Here is a 16,333-nt window from a genome sequence, read left to right on the forward strand (position 1 = left end):
ATGCAAACCTCATTTTAAATGTGAGGGGGTGGTAGCTTTTTGCAATAGCTAATAACATGTTTGTGTAAACTGCCTTGCTTATCTTCACTATGTTCTGTCTCACGTTGAAGCCAAACCCGTGTTAATGTCACTGTAGCTGAATATCCAGGTGTCATTTGCAAAATGTAGGGGTTCTAAGTGACCACTGTGATTAAAGAATATTCCATGTAAATGAAATACATAATTCTCCGAGTTACTTTAACATGTTAGTTCTTTACCCAAAAAGAAAAGACATAGAAATTCCTTATATTGAATGAATGAAATAAAAAAATTTAAAAAGCCCACACACCCTGCAAACCTGCTGTTCCTTGCTCTCTGCCCCCTAAACACGGTCACTTTCTGCCTAAGTAAATTCTGGAATGTTTGTGATTTTCTGAATGGAGAGAAATATATTTCTTGTATACCTTTCAGAAGCAAAGTTTATGTAGTATTTAACCAGAGACTTCTGGCTGTAAATTGGTAACAAACTTCCAGCATCTTGTTTTTGGAAGAGAAATACTTGTACTTGATAAAACAAATACCGTGAGACTCTCAAACTTTGTAGAGGAAATTTCCATTGTGAGACTTGAACCTCAAGGTTTAAAATGTTTGACTTAGTATAGCTTTTCTCAGGAACCATCAGCAATACCACGTGTGCAACTAATCAAAATATCAGCTTGTTACTTCTGCCCCAAGGATGGAGGAAGAAAAAAAGATGCTTTCTTTGAGAATTTTTCCCTCTTTCCCAGAAGATATGCAAATAATCTTATTTACTATAAGTTACTATTATTATCTTCCCATAATTGTGTAAGGAATGTTGTACAGCGATCAGCATTTCCAAAATTCTCAGACAAAAATGTAGACGGACTGAAGAAGTCTGTTTCTATTTTCTTCTTTTATAATTTTGTTTTAAAGTGAGGTTCCTGACTCATCTGCTGCTTTGGTCATAAAGAACATACAACTTGAAACCATTTTAATGTTTGTATTTCTCAAATCTGGTAACTGTATCATCAGTGCATGACTGTGCATCAGAGCAATGTTAAAATAATGTGTTTTGGGGTTTTTTCTTGCAGTGATGCTACAGCCTTTTGACTATGACCCTAATGAGAAAAGTAAACACAAGTTTATGGTTCAGTCTATGTTTGCTCCAGCTGATACTTCAGATATGGAAGCAGTAGTAAGTATTGAAATTAATTAAAATTTATTTCTTTCTGATGATATAATTTTATAAGACCTTTTACTGCATTAAGGGCTGTTGTCAAACCATGCTGAAATGATCCATGAAAACTTTGCCAGATTTCCATCTCTGGGCATGGCAAGGTGTGTTCTGTTTATTTCGAGCTCCAGGAATCTTGCACTGAAAGACACAGGTGGTGCCTGTGGTTACTTCTTTAGGATGCTGCTGTCAGTAATGGGATACCAAGCCATGAGACAAATGTTAAGTAGATGTAATTTTTTCCATATATCATTTTTTAGAAAGGCCAACTTGAACTATATATTCTAAGAATATATTGAATGTATTCTAAATCCGTGGCATCTCTTATATTTTATGCGTCCACTCTCAGTCTCGAGTCTTCCCTCGAGCAGCTCCTTTTCCCAGCAAGAACAGGAGGATGATTCACAAGTACTGTATTTTTCTTTATCCCTACCTAAGTCTGTTGCAGCTTAGGTAAATGAAAGGCCCTTATAGGTTTTTGTCCTGTGGGTTGTAATTGCGAGTAACAGGAGCATGCAGGTGCTGAAGCAAAGAAGGACAAAAGACTTAGAAATAAGACGTCAGGCTACATTAAGACAACTTGGAAAGGAATAAACCACTGTGTCAACTGGTGGCTTTCCTATAACAGCAAGATTTGCTACTGCAAGAAGGCACAAGGAAGCTTTCTCTAGTCTAGCTTTTGTTAGCTGCAGAGAATACTCAGTAGCTATAGAGGACACAATAAAAAAGAAAAAAAGGCCATTACTCTAAAGTGGGGGCTTGTGTGTGTTTGTATGTATGTGTATTACTTAAAAACAGCCAACCCCAAAAAAACCTCAGAGTACATATCATGGCTGTTTTTACAGTAGTCTTTACAATATGCATCATCTTCTAAATAGTTTTCTAAAGCTGCGGCACTCTACAGGGTTAAGAATTTCCCTTCTGAAAGAGATTTATGGAGCTATATTTGTTTAATGGCCTCAAAATAAGATCCAGTGGTAAAAACAGCAATAGTAAAAAAACGTCTGCATCACTAGAAAGATAAGCCAGTCTGCCTTTCTTTCTAACTCTTTAATTTTTATGAGTTACTTTATACCATGAAAAATGTTATTCTGCTAGCAAAGAATGTTTTTAGGACCTGGATGGCCCTTTCAGTTTTCCAGAGCTCTCCAGACCAATACAATTTCTTTTCCTATAACACTTGATGAGTTCTCAGTTTTGTTACTACTCTCCAAATCTCTTCCTATTCTGGATAAACAGGTGAGCTAAATTACTGGAGTACTATAAAGCTTTCAACACTTCACAGGCAGCCAACGAGCTCAAAATAGAGTTTTGACTTCAGCCACAGAAGAGCTGAAGTACGATTCAGCTATTTAGGATGAGTCAAATACTTCGTCGGGTTGCACAGAGGTTAGCTGCAATTTGGCACCTACTTGAGATGTGCTAAAGCAATACCATGCTACCAGAAGTATCATCAAAGTGAAGAGAAGAATGTGAGAACTCCAGGACATAAGTGTGGACATGTCTTGCTGTATATCACTACTACGACTCAGTCTTTTCAGTTCGGGCTTACGGCTGATATCGAGCAAAGATTTGTAACTGTCAATCCCTATTAAAAATATTGGAAGGAAGCTTTTTTATGGGAGACTCCCTCATTGAAGGGGAGAGAAGGATGAGAGGGGAAGCTTTGCCTTTCTATATGTAGCACATCTGTTATTGTTTAGATGTCGATGCTGAAAAATAAGGAGGTGGAAAATGAGGGGGAAGAACAGGCCTGGAGTTCATACCAGTCAGCAAGAAAACCTCATGTGAAATCTGAAAAGCTGGAATAGGAGCTCTGCTGAACAAAGGCTTCACAACTAACATTGCTGACGATTTGGGGGTTTATCTTTCTCTCATAAATTACCTGTGTAAGATTCAAGTGATTTAGAACAATTTCCTTCATGGTATCTGGTCTTTCTTTACAATACCACTCAGTTATGTATTTGGTTTCATTTTTCACCAAGTATGTGGTTAATGGTAACAAGATAAACACCTGTGGAGGTTTTCATGAGTAAGATATTCTGATTTGTTTACATAATACACTGCATTTTCCATCTGCCTTATTATACTGATGTTTAATATTAAATTAATATTAAATTATTCCAGTGGAAAGAAGCAAAACCAGAAGAACTCATGGATTCGAAACTTAGGTGTGTGTTTGAGCTACCAGCGGAAAATGATAAGCCTGTGAGTATTTTCAGATGCATATTGAGTGTTTTAACTTAATACCACAGTAAATCCTGTAAAATGGCATGTTTATAGAGACAGCTATATAAGCAAAAGACAGAACCCTTTGTTTCATTGCCTGGATGGCATCACCCTTTGAAAACACAATATAAACTATTGAAAGTCTTAGTGATGCTTAATGTAACTAGCAGCTAATTTGAACAATGTAATTGCCACACAAGCACAAAGAAGTATTTTGAGTTGATCCGTTTTTATTTACTGAAAGAACACAGGATAAAGAATATTTTTTAAGAATTTCAAAGATGCCAATGGATGGTCATAAAGCTCAGAGTTTATAGTGAAGCAGTTACAGCCAACAGCAATATAGATTTGCCTGTCCAACGCTCACTCCCCTTTGCTTCCTTGGTACAATGCTGATTTTAGCAAGTAGAAAGCTAGTAAGGAAGACATAAATGCAGTTAGGGATTACATTGCAATTAGCAGCTGTAATATTGTAGGATCCTTTTTTGTTAGGGTAACGAACTCATTAATTTCTAATGGAAGTATGTAGTGTCAAATGCAGAGCTGATGATGGATTCAATAAACTGAAAAGTGTTTCCTAGCGTGGAGATACTGAAGGCACAGTTGTTCTACCTTGCACTGGACAGCTTGTAATTACAATTATGTATTGTTACAATGTCGCTGTTGCAGTCTCTACGTCTGCTCTACCTGCTCCAGACAGCAAACATTTGCCCTAAAAGTGGGTGCTTTTGCTCTAGGCCAGGGTACTTTCTGCGTTTCCAGTTTGGAGGAGTGATGATGGAAGGAAAAAATCCAGATCAATTTATACTTAACAGCTACTCTGTCTAGTCATAATTTTTTCCGTAATCCCTAAAATTCATTAGGGCAAAACAAAGCGCAACCAGTAACAAGATCTATTACTTCATTCATATAGATAAAATCTTAAAGTTTAGACTTTGGTGGCAGTTTGGGTGGGAGAGAGTGGTTGGGCGTTTTTGTGAGACCCAGGCAGTTTCATTCTGAAGTGCAGAACATGGAGATGATCCAAAGGCAGGAAGGGGAAGAGGGCTTGGAGGTCTGCAGCTTGTGTCCTAATTTGGGTTGCAAGTTCCTCCATCACCGCAGAAATGCAGGAGGATGGAGAGGTGATCCAGCTGTGGGGAGTGAAGAGAGAGGGAACTGCAGCAGAGCAGGTGGGTAGTTCCAGCAATACCCTGGGTCCCGGCGTAGCTGCTTGTGCTGTGTTTGGGGAGGGAGAGGTGAGGAGAGCACTAATGCTCCATGAGCAGACTGTGAGCAAAGAAGTTCCCATTCATACCGTGCGACACGGTCTAAGGATATTTCCTCTTCTGTATATGCAGGGACTGAAAAGCCGAGGTCGTTCTGTCTGCATTTAGTGCTGCTGATCTGGTGTTTTCTGTGAAACAGAAGGGGGAAGTAAAGGTTAAAGAAAGAAAAATCTTGTTTATTTCTTTTGATACAGGCACGTATCAGGTGTGCACAGACAATTTTGCCTGATTCTCCTCCTAGATATCAGGTGTGTGGTGTGCTCTTAATAACTAACCAAAAATCACTCTATCCTTTTTTAACAGCATGACATAGAAATAAATAAAATTGTATCCACAACTGCAACAAAGACAGATTCCTCTGTAATGTCTAAATCAATAAGTTCTTCTTTGGATGACACTGAAGTTAAGAAAGTAATGGAAGACTATAAGAGGCTTCAAGTAGAAGTTCAGAGGTTACGGGAGGAGAATAAACAGTTTAAGGTAAAGATACCTGTTTTTTTCCAGATTTGCCCCTTTTCTGAAAAAGAAGCTTCCAACTTAAAGGTTTGGTTACTTGACCGTGGCACAATATTTTAATGTCATCTATAAATAGAAAGATAATTTAGGTTTCTCTCTACAAACTGAGTAAAAGTGTTGAAATCAATGCTTCCTTTGAAAGGTGCGTACAAGTCATGCAGTCAGAGCAACTGATTGGATAGCAACCTAAAAGTAATGAATTCCCTTTTTCTCCTTTTCTCGCCTAATTTTCTCAGCCTGAATTAGGCGTTCAGTGTTGGATTTGGCCCTGTTCTCTCAAACTGATGGGAGCTTGAGGGCAGTGTTGTGCAACTACTGAGTGTTTTAGTAATTGCACCTATAATATGCAGCTGAAATGGCCAAAGACAGATTAATAGGAAATAAGTTTCCTGTCCTATTCAGCACATCACTGTGAAATCAGTTGAGAAGCCTTTATCACCATGCTGAAGAACTCTTTTTATCGTAGTTTCCTATGCTGTAAATGTCTAGTTTTGTAGATAACTGCACCAATGAAAAGTTGGAATTTGTGAGTATTGGAGCCCAATGAAAGGAACTCTGTTCTGTCAGCTCTGATGCTGCTTGGCTGGCTGATGCATGAACAAATTCTTCAAACATTTGTAAACCAGTTTTGTTTTGCACATAGAAATAATATATGTATATAGCAGAGACATGACCTTAACTTCTCCTTGTGTTCTTGTTTTGCCAGTGTCTCACAATGCTATAAGTACTATATGACTTTATTTTATTTTTTTGCAAATCAGTCTTGATCAAACACCCTACAGGAGATATCTAGAATTGAGCTGATGTCTTACAGCAACATCTTAAAAGGGTGAGCTGTTTGTTCCCTTTGTGGAGTGTTAGAAACATCTGTAAAACATCAGAAAACAATGTTAAATTACTGCCAGCCACCAGGTGCTGTAAGTGTCAGGCTAGAGTCACTGTCAAATGGGAAGTTAAAGTATTTAAAGTGAAGATGTGTTGTTTCTAGTGCTAAAATTACTATACAGGTAAACAATATTTTATTGTTTGCAAAAGTCTGTTGTCCCCATCCAGACTTAAAGCAGTAGTGGGGTATCAGGCAGTCTGTTACTTTTAATAAATAAATGATTTAAAATGTTTTCCTCCAAGAACGTCGGGTGCCCCTTTAAATTCAGAAGTGCTAAACACTGGCTTACGCTGAACCTTTTGAATTTCACTTATCTGACAATTTTCAAGGCTGCAGTAACTTTTATTACAATTTTATTGCTTAAGTATTTATTTTTATGTATAGACTGGAGGTTTTCACTTCGGTATTGTACACTTTTGCACTGTAATACTGTAACAAAGTCTTAACACTGTTGCTTCAGCTGTACACAAGTTAGGTCACAAAAGGCTCACTTTACCATCTCCTGAAGTGCTCTGTGTGCGGACAGAGTGTGCTAACACACAGCTGTGCTGCCCAACAGTTCAGATCAAGATGTGGGGAACATCATCTCCACTTGAAACGATAGCATCTGGTGTTATGATGTTGTTTCATCTGTTGTCTCATCCATCTTGAAATCAAGAGAGCTGTCAAACTCGTACCGGGAAAATATCCTAATTATTGCCATTAGTTTCACGTCAAAATGTCAGCATTAATAAGATGGGGGAAATAGATTTCCCTTCAAATGCTGGTAAAATTTGCTTGTGACATCTAACTAGGGGAATGATGAGTATAATTGCCTTAAAGTTGTCTATTTTTCACAACCTATCTTAATTTATATTGAAAGGCATTTCCCCTAACAGCACTATATTTGCTTACAGAGCAAGAAAAGCATCTTCATGCTATTCCCTCCACCATTGTTTTTGAAGTTCTGAATCTGTCTCCAGACTTCAGACAAGTGTTCTTGGAGGCTTCCTCGTTGCTCCCCCTATTTCCTTAGTCAGCAGGAAGAAAACTTCCAGGAGCATGTGGCTTTTGCTCTGCTAATCAAGATCAACTACCTCACTACCCTTTCCTTCTCAGGATTTTCTAGGAAATAGAGCTCTAAATTAGCTGTAAATTAGCTTTTGCCTATTTTAGTATGCCCGCCTAAAATATATATGACAAGGGTGAATATTTAAAGCTTTTTTTCAGTAGAAATAACCAATGTATCTTCCTTCAGGAAGAAGATGGACTGCGGATGAGAAAGGCACCCCAGACAAACAACCCAATATCTGCTTCTGCAGCTGCTGTCAAGGACGAAGGGCTCAGCTCCAGACTACTTGCTTTGGTGGTTTTGTTCTTTGTCTTTGGTGTAATTATAGGAAAAATAGCCTTGTAGAGGCAGCATGCTGGAAATTGTAAATTGGTTTGATGGTTCTGCCATATCATTGGATTAAATTTATTCATAACAATGTTTAAAAGAAAAAAATTAATGTATGACATCTCACAGGTCTTGCCTTTAAATTACCCCTGCACAAATACTATGTAACATAATCTAGAAAGTTTAAAATGTACAATGAGTGAATGAATGAAAGAGAATATGCTTCAGTGATGAAGGGGGGAGAAAATAATGATTTAACACTACAATGGAATATTGTATATGTCATTGTAAACATTCTTAGACCCTGGTACATGTTGCTGGATTACCTCTTTTTAAAAAAAAAAAAAGGAAAAAAAAGGAAAAATAGAAAAAACTATTCCTCCACTGCTGGAGCTGGCCCGATTGGATGTTTGGAGCTGGGTTAGGCAGGAGGTGTTGATAACTTCTGTAAAATATGTTAATCCACCATTCTGCTCATAAATTTAACAGTTTCTGTTAGTGTCTTCAACTCTGTGCAAGTTACCAATTTCTTGGCACTTAAATGAATAGCGAGAAGCTGAAAAGAACTGTGCGTGGCAATGCTGATCGTGCTAGGCATCATTGAGGCATATGTTGACTGGTATGACGCTCATTTGGAATAAAGGTCAATGCCTTGTTCTCATAAAGGGACCAAGCTACATTGCTGTTGGTTCATTTAGTTGAATTAAAATGTTATTCAGAGATGTTTAATGCATATTTAACTTATTTAATGTATTTCATCTCATGTTTCCTTACTGTCACAAAATTGACTAATACTACATGGTATGAAAAGGCACCTGTTTAAAGCCAGTGACTAGAACTAAAAATTTGCTGCTGTAGTGATGTGAGATTCTTCTGCCTCCTGGAGTTTTGGGCACTACACAATTGTTGGGAGTTTTGATCATCTGAGCATTGGAGAAACAGTGGTCAAGAAACTGTTTTTGTATGTAAATAAGTCTATCTAGGGGAAAAAATATTAGTAGTAAACTAGTCCTATGCCGTAAAAGACCAATCCTGTTTGACTATGTAGCATCTTAAAAAAAAGAAAAAAAAAAAAAAAGAAAAGAAAAATAAAGCCCCCAAATTAAAGTTTCCTTTGTTACTTTTGTCATGTTCTCACAGTTTCAGAGGGGGGAGGAAACAGTATTCTCTGCCAGCTTAGTTTGTTTATGGCATGAGGAAACTTGCAGCCTTGTTTCAGGATGAATTTTTTTTTTCCCCCCAGCCTAATTTTAAAATCAGTTCAGACAACCCCGTCATGAGCCTGATACACGTGAGTGTTGTTCAGAGCAACCGTGCTGACTGCTGAGGTGCAAGGCAACTTCCCGTTTTTCAGTTAAGTTGGGTTCAGTAGTTAAGACGTTTGATAGCACGTTGGAAGTAAGGTGAAGGTAATTTTGTTTCTAAGCATACTTCTAGTACAAAATGGATAAACTCAATGTGTGTTAACACGTTGAACTTCAGTAGATTAAATAGCCTTTGAGCAGGTAAATTCCCATTTATCCATAGGTGGTAGGTCCAAAAACCATCGGTGACAAAAGTTTTTGTAACACCTTTCAGGAGTAAGATACGTCTTTTAAAAGAGACTTCTTTCATTCCTTTATTATTCCTGTGACTTCTTGAGAAGGCTGTTTGGGCTGCAGCCTGCCTACTGCACTCGTTGACCTTTAGATTTGTTCTACTTGCGTCTCAAGGGTTTCCTGTGAGGTTAGGAGGGGAAAAAAAAAAAATCTTGACTGGTGTGTTCAGCTTATGAACACAACTCTGGAAGTACTTCTAGAAGATTCAACAGAAATGAGGGGTGTATCTTTAGCATTTTAAAATGCTGGTGCCTTGTCTGCTCAGGATGGAAGTGACAGAGCTATTGAAGTGTGGCTGCGAAGGGCAGAGAAAAGGGAGATGAGCTGGAAAGAACGGAGCACTGAGTTCAGTGTGACAAATTGGGCAGAACTGATCAAGAAAAAGATACTTCCCGGGCAGTAGAAGCTAATGAAAACTTTAACATGAAACCTTTTACAAGAACCTTTTCAGAAAGACAAGGTTGTAAGTGATGTTGCAAAATGAGTTTTCATGGCTTTGAAGAATGTATTTGAGAAAACCTTTACTGAAGGGAGGCTGAGCTATGCAGTATTTTTTTAAGAGGCTGTAAATATCTTGATCTCACTAAAAATGCATTATCAGAAGAGCCGAATTCCTCATTTGCTTTTACAAAAAATTTGACTTTTTTTTGAGAGCCCTTTGTTCTGCTGAAAAACAGCCTGAGAATGTCACTTTTTTAAAAATCGCTGTCTCTGTAGGGTAAAGGGGGAGGACTGAAGCTATAAACTGGTTTCTTGTGAGTATTTTGGTAATAATATTCCAGGCAGATTTTATCCACGCTGTTAGCTACCACAGTTGACTTTGCTGGCACAGGCAGCTCCCAGATGAAGGGGAAAACCGGCAGAATGTCTGTCCTCCTTCCAGCGTTCCATAGTCACTTCTTAGTGATCTGTGACGACTTGGAACTTCAAATCATTTGTGAGCAGACGTGTTCCTGTTGCTTGCACTCCAGGGTTATAAAGAGGTCCCAGAAAACACTCATGCTTTTCTAGATGCCTTACAAACGCGTGATCAAGGAGACCAGCAAACAGAGGCCCTTGGTTAAGGATCTGTTGGTAACGACTGTAGCCTGCAGTTGGGGCTGACCCACGCCATCAGTCCTGAACAAGACTGTTAAATTAACTGCTTATATTTTGGAACTTAACAAAATTCTGAGGTCTTTCCTAACCATTTCTGGCAACAGCCTGAACAGACAGTAACACTGAATTGTCTGGGTAATGCTTTGCTTTTGCTGAGCTTAAAATGAAATGTCTGACCAGTGGAATCCTTATTCCCTGTCTGTTTGACCGGACCCTTCTTTCATACACAGTAGAAGGAAAACTACGGATGTTTTTTCTTCCAAGCTTCCTAGAAGGCCAGTCTGTAGATACATTGCAAAAATATATTAGATGGATGTTCTTAAGCCACCTGGCTCTTTTCTAAGTTGTTGCTTACATGATGACACCAGAGCAAATGTTTTCATAGAAACTGAATTATTCCGGAGGGCATTGTATATCTTAGGAAGTTATGCATGAAGCGTAGAGTTTCTAAATAAGATTATTGCCTGGTGTCCTCGCACAACACCAGGTATTAGAAAACTGTAATTGATACATGATAGTAGAAATCAAGTTATTACCTAATCTAATTATTGTCCTTACTGTTATTTTAAGATGCCCACTTGCATATACATTTATTGTTAATTTTTTTAAGAGCCAGTAGAGGCTGCTTAGGTAGTCTTCATTTTGTGGAGCTTTACACTCCTGTCTGCACTCTTTGGGCCAATTTGGTATAAATAGATATCTAAAATGTCTTGAAGCCTAGTACTGGGAAACGAATGGGAAAATGGTTTCTATTTTCATGTAGTTATCCACATCTTAAAGCAAATATTCCGTGCATGAATGATCGTAACTATTGCCCTGCGTTGGCAGTTGTCAGCTGTGAATGCACAACTGGAACAATCGCATATGCAAGCTAGGCGCCCAGTTTCAAGTTACTGTTGGTTGAATAGCCTTAGGGATTGAAGAGCGAGATAATGTGTGTGTGTCACGTTGAGGGGGATTGATGTACCATCATGTAATTTTCTAAAAATACAGGATTGTAATAGCTTGATGGTGGTATTCCATGTTACTTTTGTGTCCTGAAGTGCTGTCAGTGGGATAAAGTTGGAACCTCACTTTGCAAATCGCTATTTTCTTCTCACCAATAAACTATAAAGGGTTTCTATTCGCTGCACACGTAAACTTGCAGTTCTTATTATAACCTTGATTTAGCAGTCAGCATATTCACGTAGTGGTGTGCACACAAAAATGGATTGTGAATGTCTTAAGATACTGGATGTTGTAGCTGCCTAATGAAAGAAAACTGTCATCCCTTTTCTTTAGAAAACGTGTATGACCCTTTCGTCTCTCACTTGGAACACTTCCTTAATCTCGGGCACAAGAGTGACTTAACTGAAGTATTCTAAGTTTTTGAAACTCTACTTCTCTCGCTCAACATGATGTCCTGAAATGCCATATCCTGAGTTCTGCTTCCTATATAAAGTACCTGAGAGAAAAAAAAAAAAAAACAAACCACAACCAAAATCCCTCTCTCTGAAATTAAAGAACATGTGAAACAAGCACTCTGAACCTCATGTTTGTTGTGGCTGTGGTGCAGCTGCAATAGTACTTCACAGCAGCACTAGAGCAGCTTGGGGTCGGGGAGCCGCTTTTTCATTGTTTGAAAATGCGTTAGCATCCATTTCTCAAATCCTCAAGTGAGCAAGCTGAGAAGGGACAGGTGGTGAGTGAATTTCCGTGTGCAGATCTGAGGGGGGTTTTGAGTCAGAAACACTGGTATAAAAAGAAGAAAGTAATTGTACAGCAGTGAGACTAATTCAATACCGTATGTGAAATTTACTATTTAAATAATTTACTTTTTAGTAAATATTTGTATAAACCAACGTTTAGGCGTTTTAGAAAGAAAAGCAATTACTGAGCAAGGCTCGTGTAGTGAAACCTAGCAGTTCTCCGGGCACGCTTCATGAAAAGATGACAATGGGATACGGTGCTGGTATAAATCATCTGTGGCAGTTAGATAAATAGTGGGAATTATTGTTCAAGCAAGGCAATGCTGATCCTTTGACCGTGTCCAATTAAGATTTCTTTATATTATGCTGAGAGCTTCATGTTATACTGAATCACTTTGGCTAATGGGCGTCAGTGCAAAAGCGATGTTACTCATTGTGCTGTTATTAACTGTTATTTTGATGAGCTTCAGAGGACAAAGTAATTGTGTGCTTCCAGTACTCAAATCTGCTTAACTATAAAATTTGTTTGTTTTATTAATGGGTTGGTTTTTTTTTTTTTTAACTGGATAAATGTAGATTCTTTCTTAAAACAACACAAGAGCCAGCCAGAAATCTCTTGCACGTAACATTCTAATAAGCGCGCACTTGCACGCTGCCAGAGTGGCCACGTACCCGTCATTTACTCCGCCATTTCCTGTGGCTTCATTTCCTTTTACAGAACTGCTTTCACGCTTGTACCTTTGAGGAGTAAAACTTTTGAAAACCTTAACTAAACTTCCACGTAGATCTTTTTGCCTCCCAGTCCAGGCCTAAGCGTGACGCTTCTGCGTGAGTGAAAACTACAAAAGGGAACGCTGAGCCTGCAAGGACAGAAACGAGGCTGCTTTTCCTTGAAGCAAACTTGAACTTTGGATCTTTCCTGCTATGGTCTGTCATTAGAAAATGGCCTTTTCCAGATGGCAAAACAAAAGAAGTTAAGAAAACAAATGAATTAAGAAGAATTAATTGAAGCCGCGTATTACAAGTTGACATTATACATCTGGCATTTCTGTTTATGTTTCTGCATCGGTACATTTCATTCCTATTTAATAAGTTCCTAATTTTCTGGGGGGTTTTGTTTCAAGATTTCGAAGTGCCTGTGAAGAACCGAAGAACAGCCCCTAGTAACGTATTGTTCCCAGCTTAGCTGTACTTCAGGGTTTTTTAATCAAATCTTTTTCTTCAGTGGATAAACTCACAAGATTAGAAAAGCCTCTTGAACTCCCTCATGTTTGAGTTGGCAAAGCTCCCACACACAATTATCCACACACAACTACTTTTAAAAGACCTTTAGTAAGGCTGTACAAAGTCAAGCGCTCGGAAGTTGGGAAGCGGCGAGACCAAGCTTGTGCCCTGTTGGCTTGGCCGCTCTTTGTGAGCAGGCTGCAGTATCTGATCAGTACCTGGTCAGAAAGTGCGCTAAGGCTGCCCAGAAGGCGCCTGAAACTGCCGGGCTTTGCGTGCCGGATCGTATATAAGCTTAAGCTCTCTTAAGATACATATAACCGGGTTTTTTAGAAGTTGAAGTTGGTGTTATGTGTAACCCACGTGGGTGTCAGGATTGAATCCTTTAGTTCCGCCTTTGGGCGCCCGTCCTTGACCCTCAGCATCCGACGTAGTGAGTAACCCTGAGCTGAAGCAGCAGGTTTTGTTTTCACATTTCACTGGCAGGCCACACACGAGTGTGGCTGGAGCCAGGAATTTTTGCTGCACTTCTGAGCCCAAAAGAGCGTTTCTGTGCAGGCTGCAGACTCTCCAGCCCCGTTTCTTTCCTGCTCTATCCTGCCTGAGCTGTCAAATCTCACTCCATGCCCTCCCTCAGCCCTTTGGTTCAATCCAAGCCGCCCTTGTTCCTTCGCTGCTCCTCGGCAAAGAAACCGATGTTCAGCCCAGCGTCTTTAAATGGCTTTTCTTCTCTGCCGCCAGTTGGTTTTCCATCCTCCCATGGCCCTTCCAGCCTTGCCCTGCCCTGGCTGCCCGCCCCGGCCTTGGCCCCGCGGGAGCACGCCGGCTGCGCCCGGGCTGCGTGGCCCTGCTGCGCGCTGCGGCGCGGCGCCGGGGGAGCCGCTCACCGCTCCGCGGCCTCCTCCATCGGATTTGTTCCTTCTTCCTCTCCCCTCTGGGTAGAGTTTGGAGCAATGAGCCATGTCAGCCACCTCCCTTCCATCTCCAGCGTTTTTCTGCTGTTGCAATGCAGCATATTTATTTATAGTAAATAGTATGCTTTTATATTCGGTGTGGATTGTTTGTGAAATGAAGCACTGGCTCGATGCTGTTAATGTATCCAAAAGTGGTTTAAAAGGTTTAAAACTTATTTGTGTGTTTTATTTCAGTTTAAGAATGGTTTAGAAATCTAGAGTGCAAAAATGCATTAGAAAGTATTTTAAACCGGGGGGGAGGAGGGAGGGGGCATGAAAGTGGCTAATTGGAAAAAGAAGTTACTGTTAATTGAGCTGTGGAGATCAGACCCATGACTGTGTTTGTCCGGCAAACTCAGCTCATGCTTTAAATTTTTGTGCCTGCTAGAGACGCCGAAAACTGCAAAGGCAACTTGTCTGAGTAGCTTATGATATTGACAAAGGTCTGAAAGACTTCCATGCTCAGACGCAGTGCAGGAGGCCAGTAAATGCATTCAGAGCGTTTGAAAATTATTTTCTTTTTCTCTGCTTTTTGGAGTGGGTAAAAAAATGATTAAACTTTTGAAAAGTATTATCTAAGAAGTGAATGGAGGAGAGTTCCACGAGACCTGTGTGCCTGTTATCATCATCTTTCAGCTGGCACTAACCTGCCAGTGCATCTGTTAGCCTGGTTTTCTTCCCAGGTACGATAAAAAGGTATATATTTATTTTACAGTTGAAAGGAATCCAGTAGTCAGGATTAACGTTTGTCGTCTGCATCCTAGACCTGGTTTTCTAATGCAGTGTTAGACATGAAACATGAAGTTATTTGGTTTTGTCTTGTTTATGTCAGATACAGACAAATGAAACGCAGAACTGGAAGTTGGTGGTTACTGTGGAATCCTGATTACGGCCAGGCTGGGCATACAGCTATGCGCGCTGCTAATAAATGTAATTGGCGCCTCGAAAGGGCATAGCTGAGCAAGTTTCATATCAAATCTGGTAGTGAAGAAGAAATTAGGTGGAAAACTAAATTAGAATAGGCAGTTTTCTAAGTGAAAGCTATTAAATGGCCAAAACCCCAACAATTTTGCAGTCGAGAAGGGGGACAACTTTGGCTAACCGCCCATCCTGTTTCAGTGATGAAATGAAGGGAAAAATTAGATGTAAAGTAATATAAAACAAATAAGAAAAAGGGAAGCAGGCAGCAATCAACTCAGAATGAGAGTTATGAGGTGTAGAAAATTAATAAGGAAAGCAATAGCCAAAGGAAAAGAATAATGTATGGGTTGGAGCGCTTGGAGAGGGTGATAAAGAGCTGAAGTTCAGAGGAAATCTTTGCAGTAGGATAAAGACCATCACTAGATGCAGGTGATAAAAGTGCTAGTGCTGATGTAAGATAACTGGAAAGGTGATGTCATTCGTTAGCAATGCTTAATATTAAAACCAAACGTGTTAAAATTCAGGAGGTCTAGAAACCTCGTATCCGTGTGTCTAAGGGCGATGCCTGGGGCGATCTCCGAGCTGCCGCTGAGGAGGGTGGCGAACGGGCGGGTCGCCCCGGTGAAGCGCTTGGCGCCCCCGGGGAAGGGGTGAAAAAGGAGTGAAGTTTAGTAAGTCATCGCCTTTGGTCTTTGTTTCTTGGTTTTCTTTGGGATTGGAGTGAACTGAGCGTATCTGGGGCCCTGCAAAGCTCGGTGCTCTCTGCCAGTCACACCTTTTAGAAGGTCCTTTGAAGAGAACCATAATGAGATGGGGATCCTCACGGAAGGGTTCTGCGGGGAGCCGATACGATTCAGGGGTTCCAGATCACTGCTGAAGATAGATGTAAAATCAGCACTGATGAAACATTCACGTCGCAAAAACACCCATACCCAGGACCGGAGTGAGTAAGAGCTCCACGTGTCTTCCCAGTGCAGTCCCAGGGCGAAAGACTAATGAATAAGAACGCCTTCTTGTTTTTAATTACCGTTAGCAGTAAGCGATTATACTTCTGTATGTCTCAGCTGTGAAAGCTGAGAATTTTGCATGCAATTTGGATATTTACATTTTAAAAGAGAAGCTGAGTAATTGGAATGGATGCAAAAAAAAAAAAAGATTCAAAAAATTACTGGTGGAGTGTGAAAATGCCTTAGAGAGAGCGAGAGGAAACTCAGTTGGCTGAGTTTATCTACCCAAATTGAGCATGTTGATTACAGCGCACAAGTACCTTCCTGGGGAGAAAACACTGAACGCTGCAGCGCTCTGATTTTAAAAAGAGCCACACAACAAGAACCACTGAC

General features: G+C 39.9%; 1 protein-coding gene across 1 annotated transcript in view; it reads left to right on the forward strand.

Annotated features, from left to right (window-relative positions):
• VAPB (VAMP associated protein B and C) overlaps window positions 1–12,433 on the forward strand; it is a 35,717-nt gene extending 23,284 nt beyond the window's left edge. Inside the window, exons 3-6 of the mRNA XM_064465304.1 lie at window positions 1,092–1,195; window positions 3,362–3,442; window positions 5,035–5,211; window positions 7,371–12,433. Of these exons, the coding sequence (XP_064321374.1) occupies window positions 1,092–1,195; window positions 3,362–3,442; window positions 5,035–5,211; window positions 7,371–7,529 (521 nt within the window). The 3' untranslated portion in view covers window positions 7,530–12,433. The remainder of the gene's footprint in view (window positions 1–1,091; window positions 1,196–3,361; window positions 3,443–5,034; window positions 5,212–7,370) is intronic.
• Window positions 12,434–16,333: the final 3,900 nt, after the last annotated feature.

This window comes from Phalacrocorax carbo, chromosome 14, assembly GCF_963921805.1.
Source record: "Phalacrocorax carbo chromosome 14, bPhaCar2.1, whole genome shotgun sequence".
Lineage (NCBI taxonomy): Eukaryota > Metazoa > Chordata > Aves > Suliformes > Phalacrocoracidae > Phalacrocorax > Phalacrocorax carbo.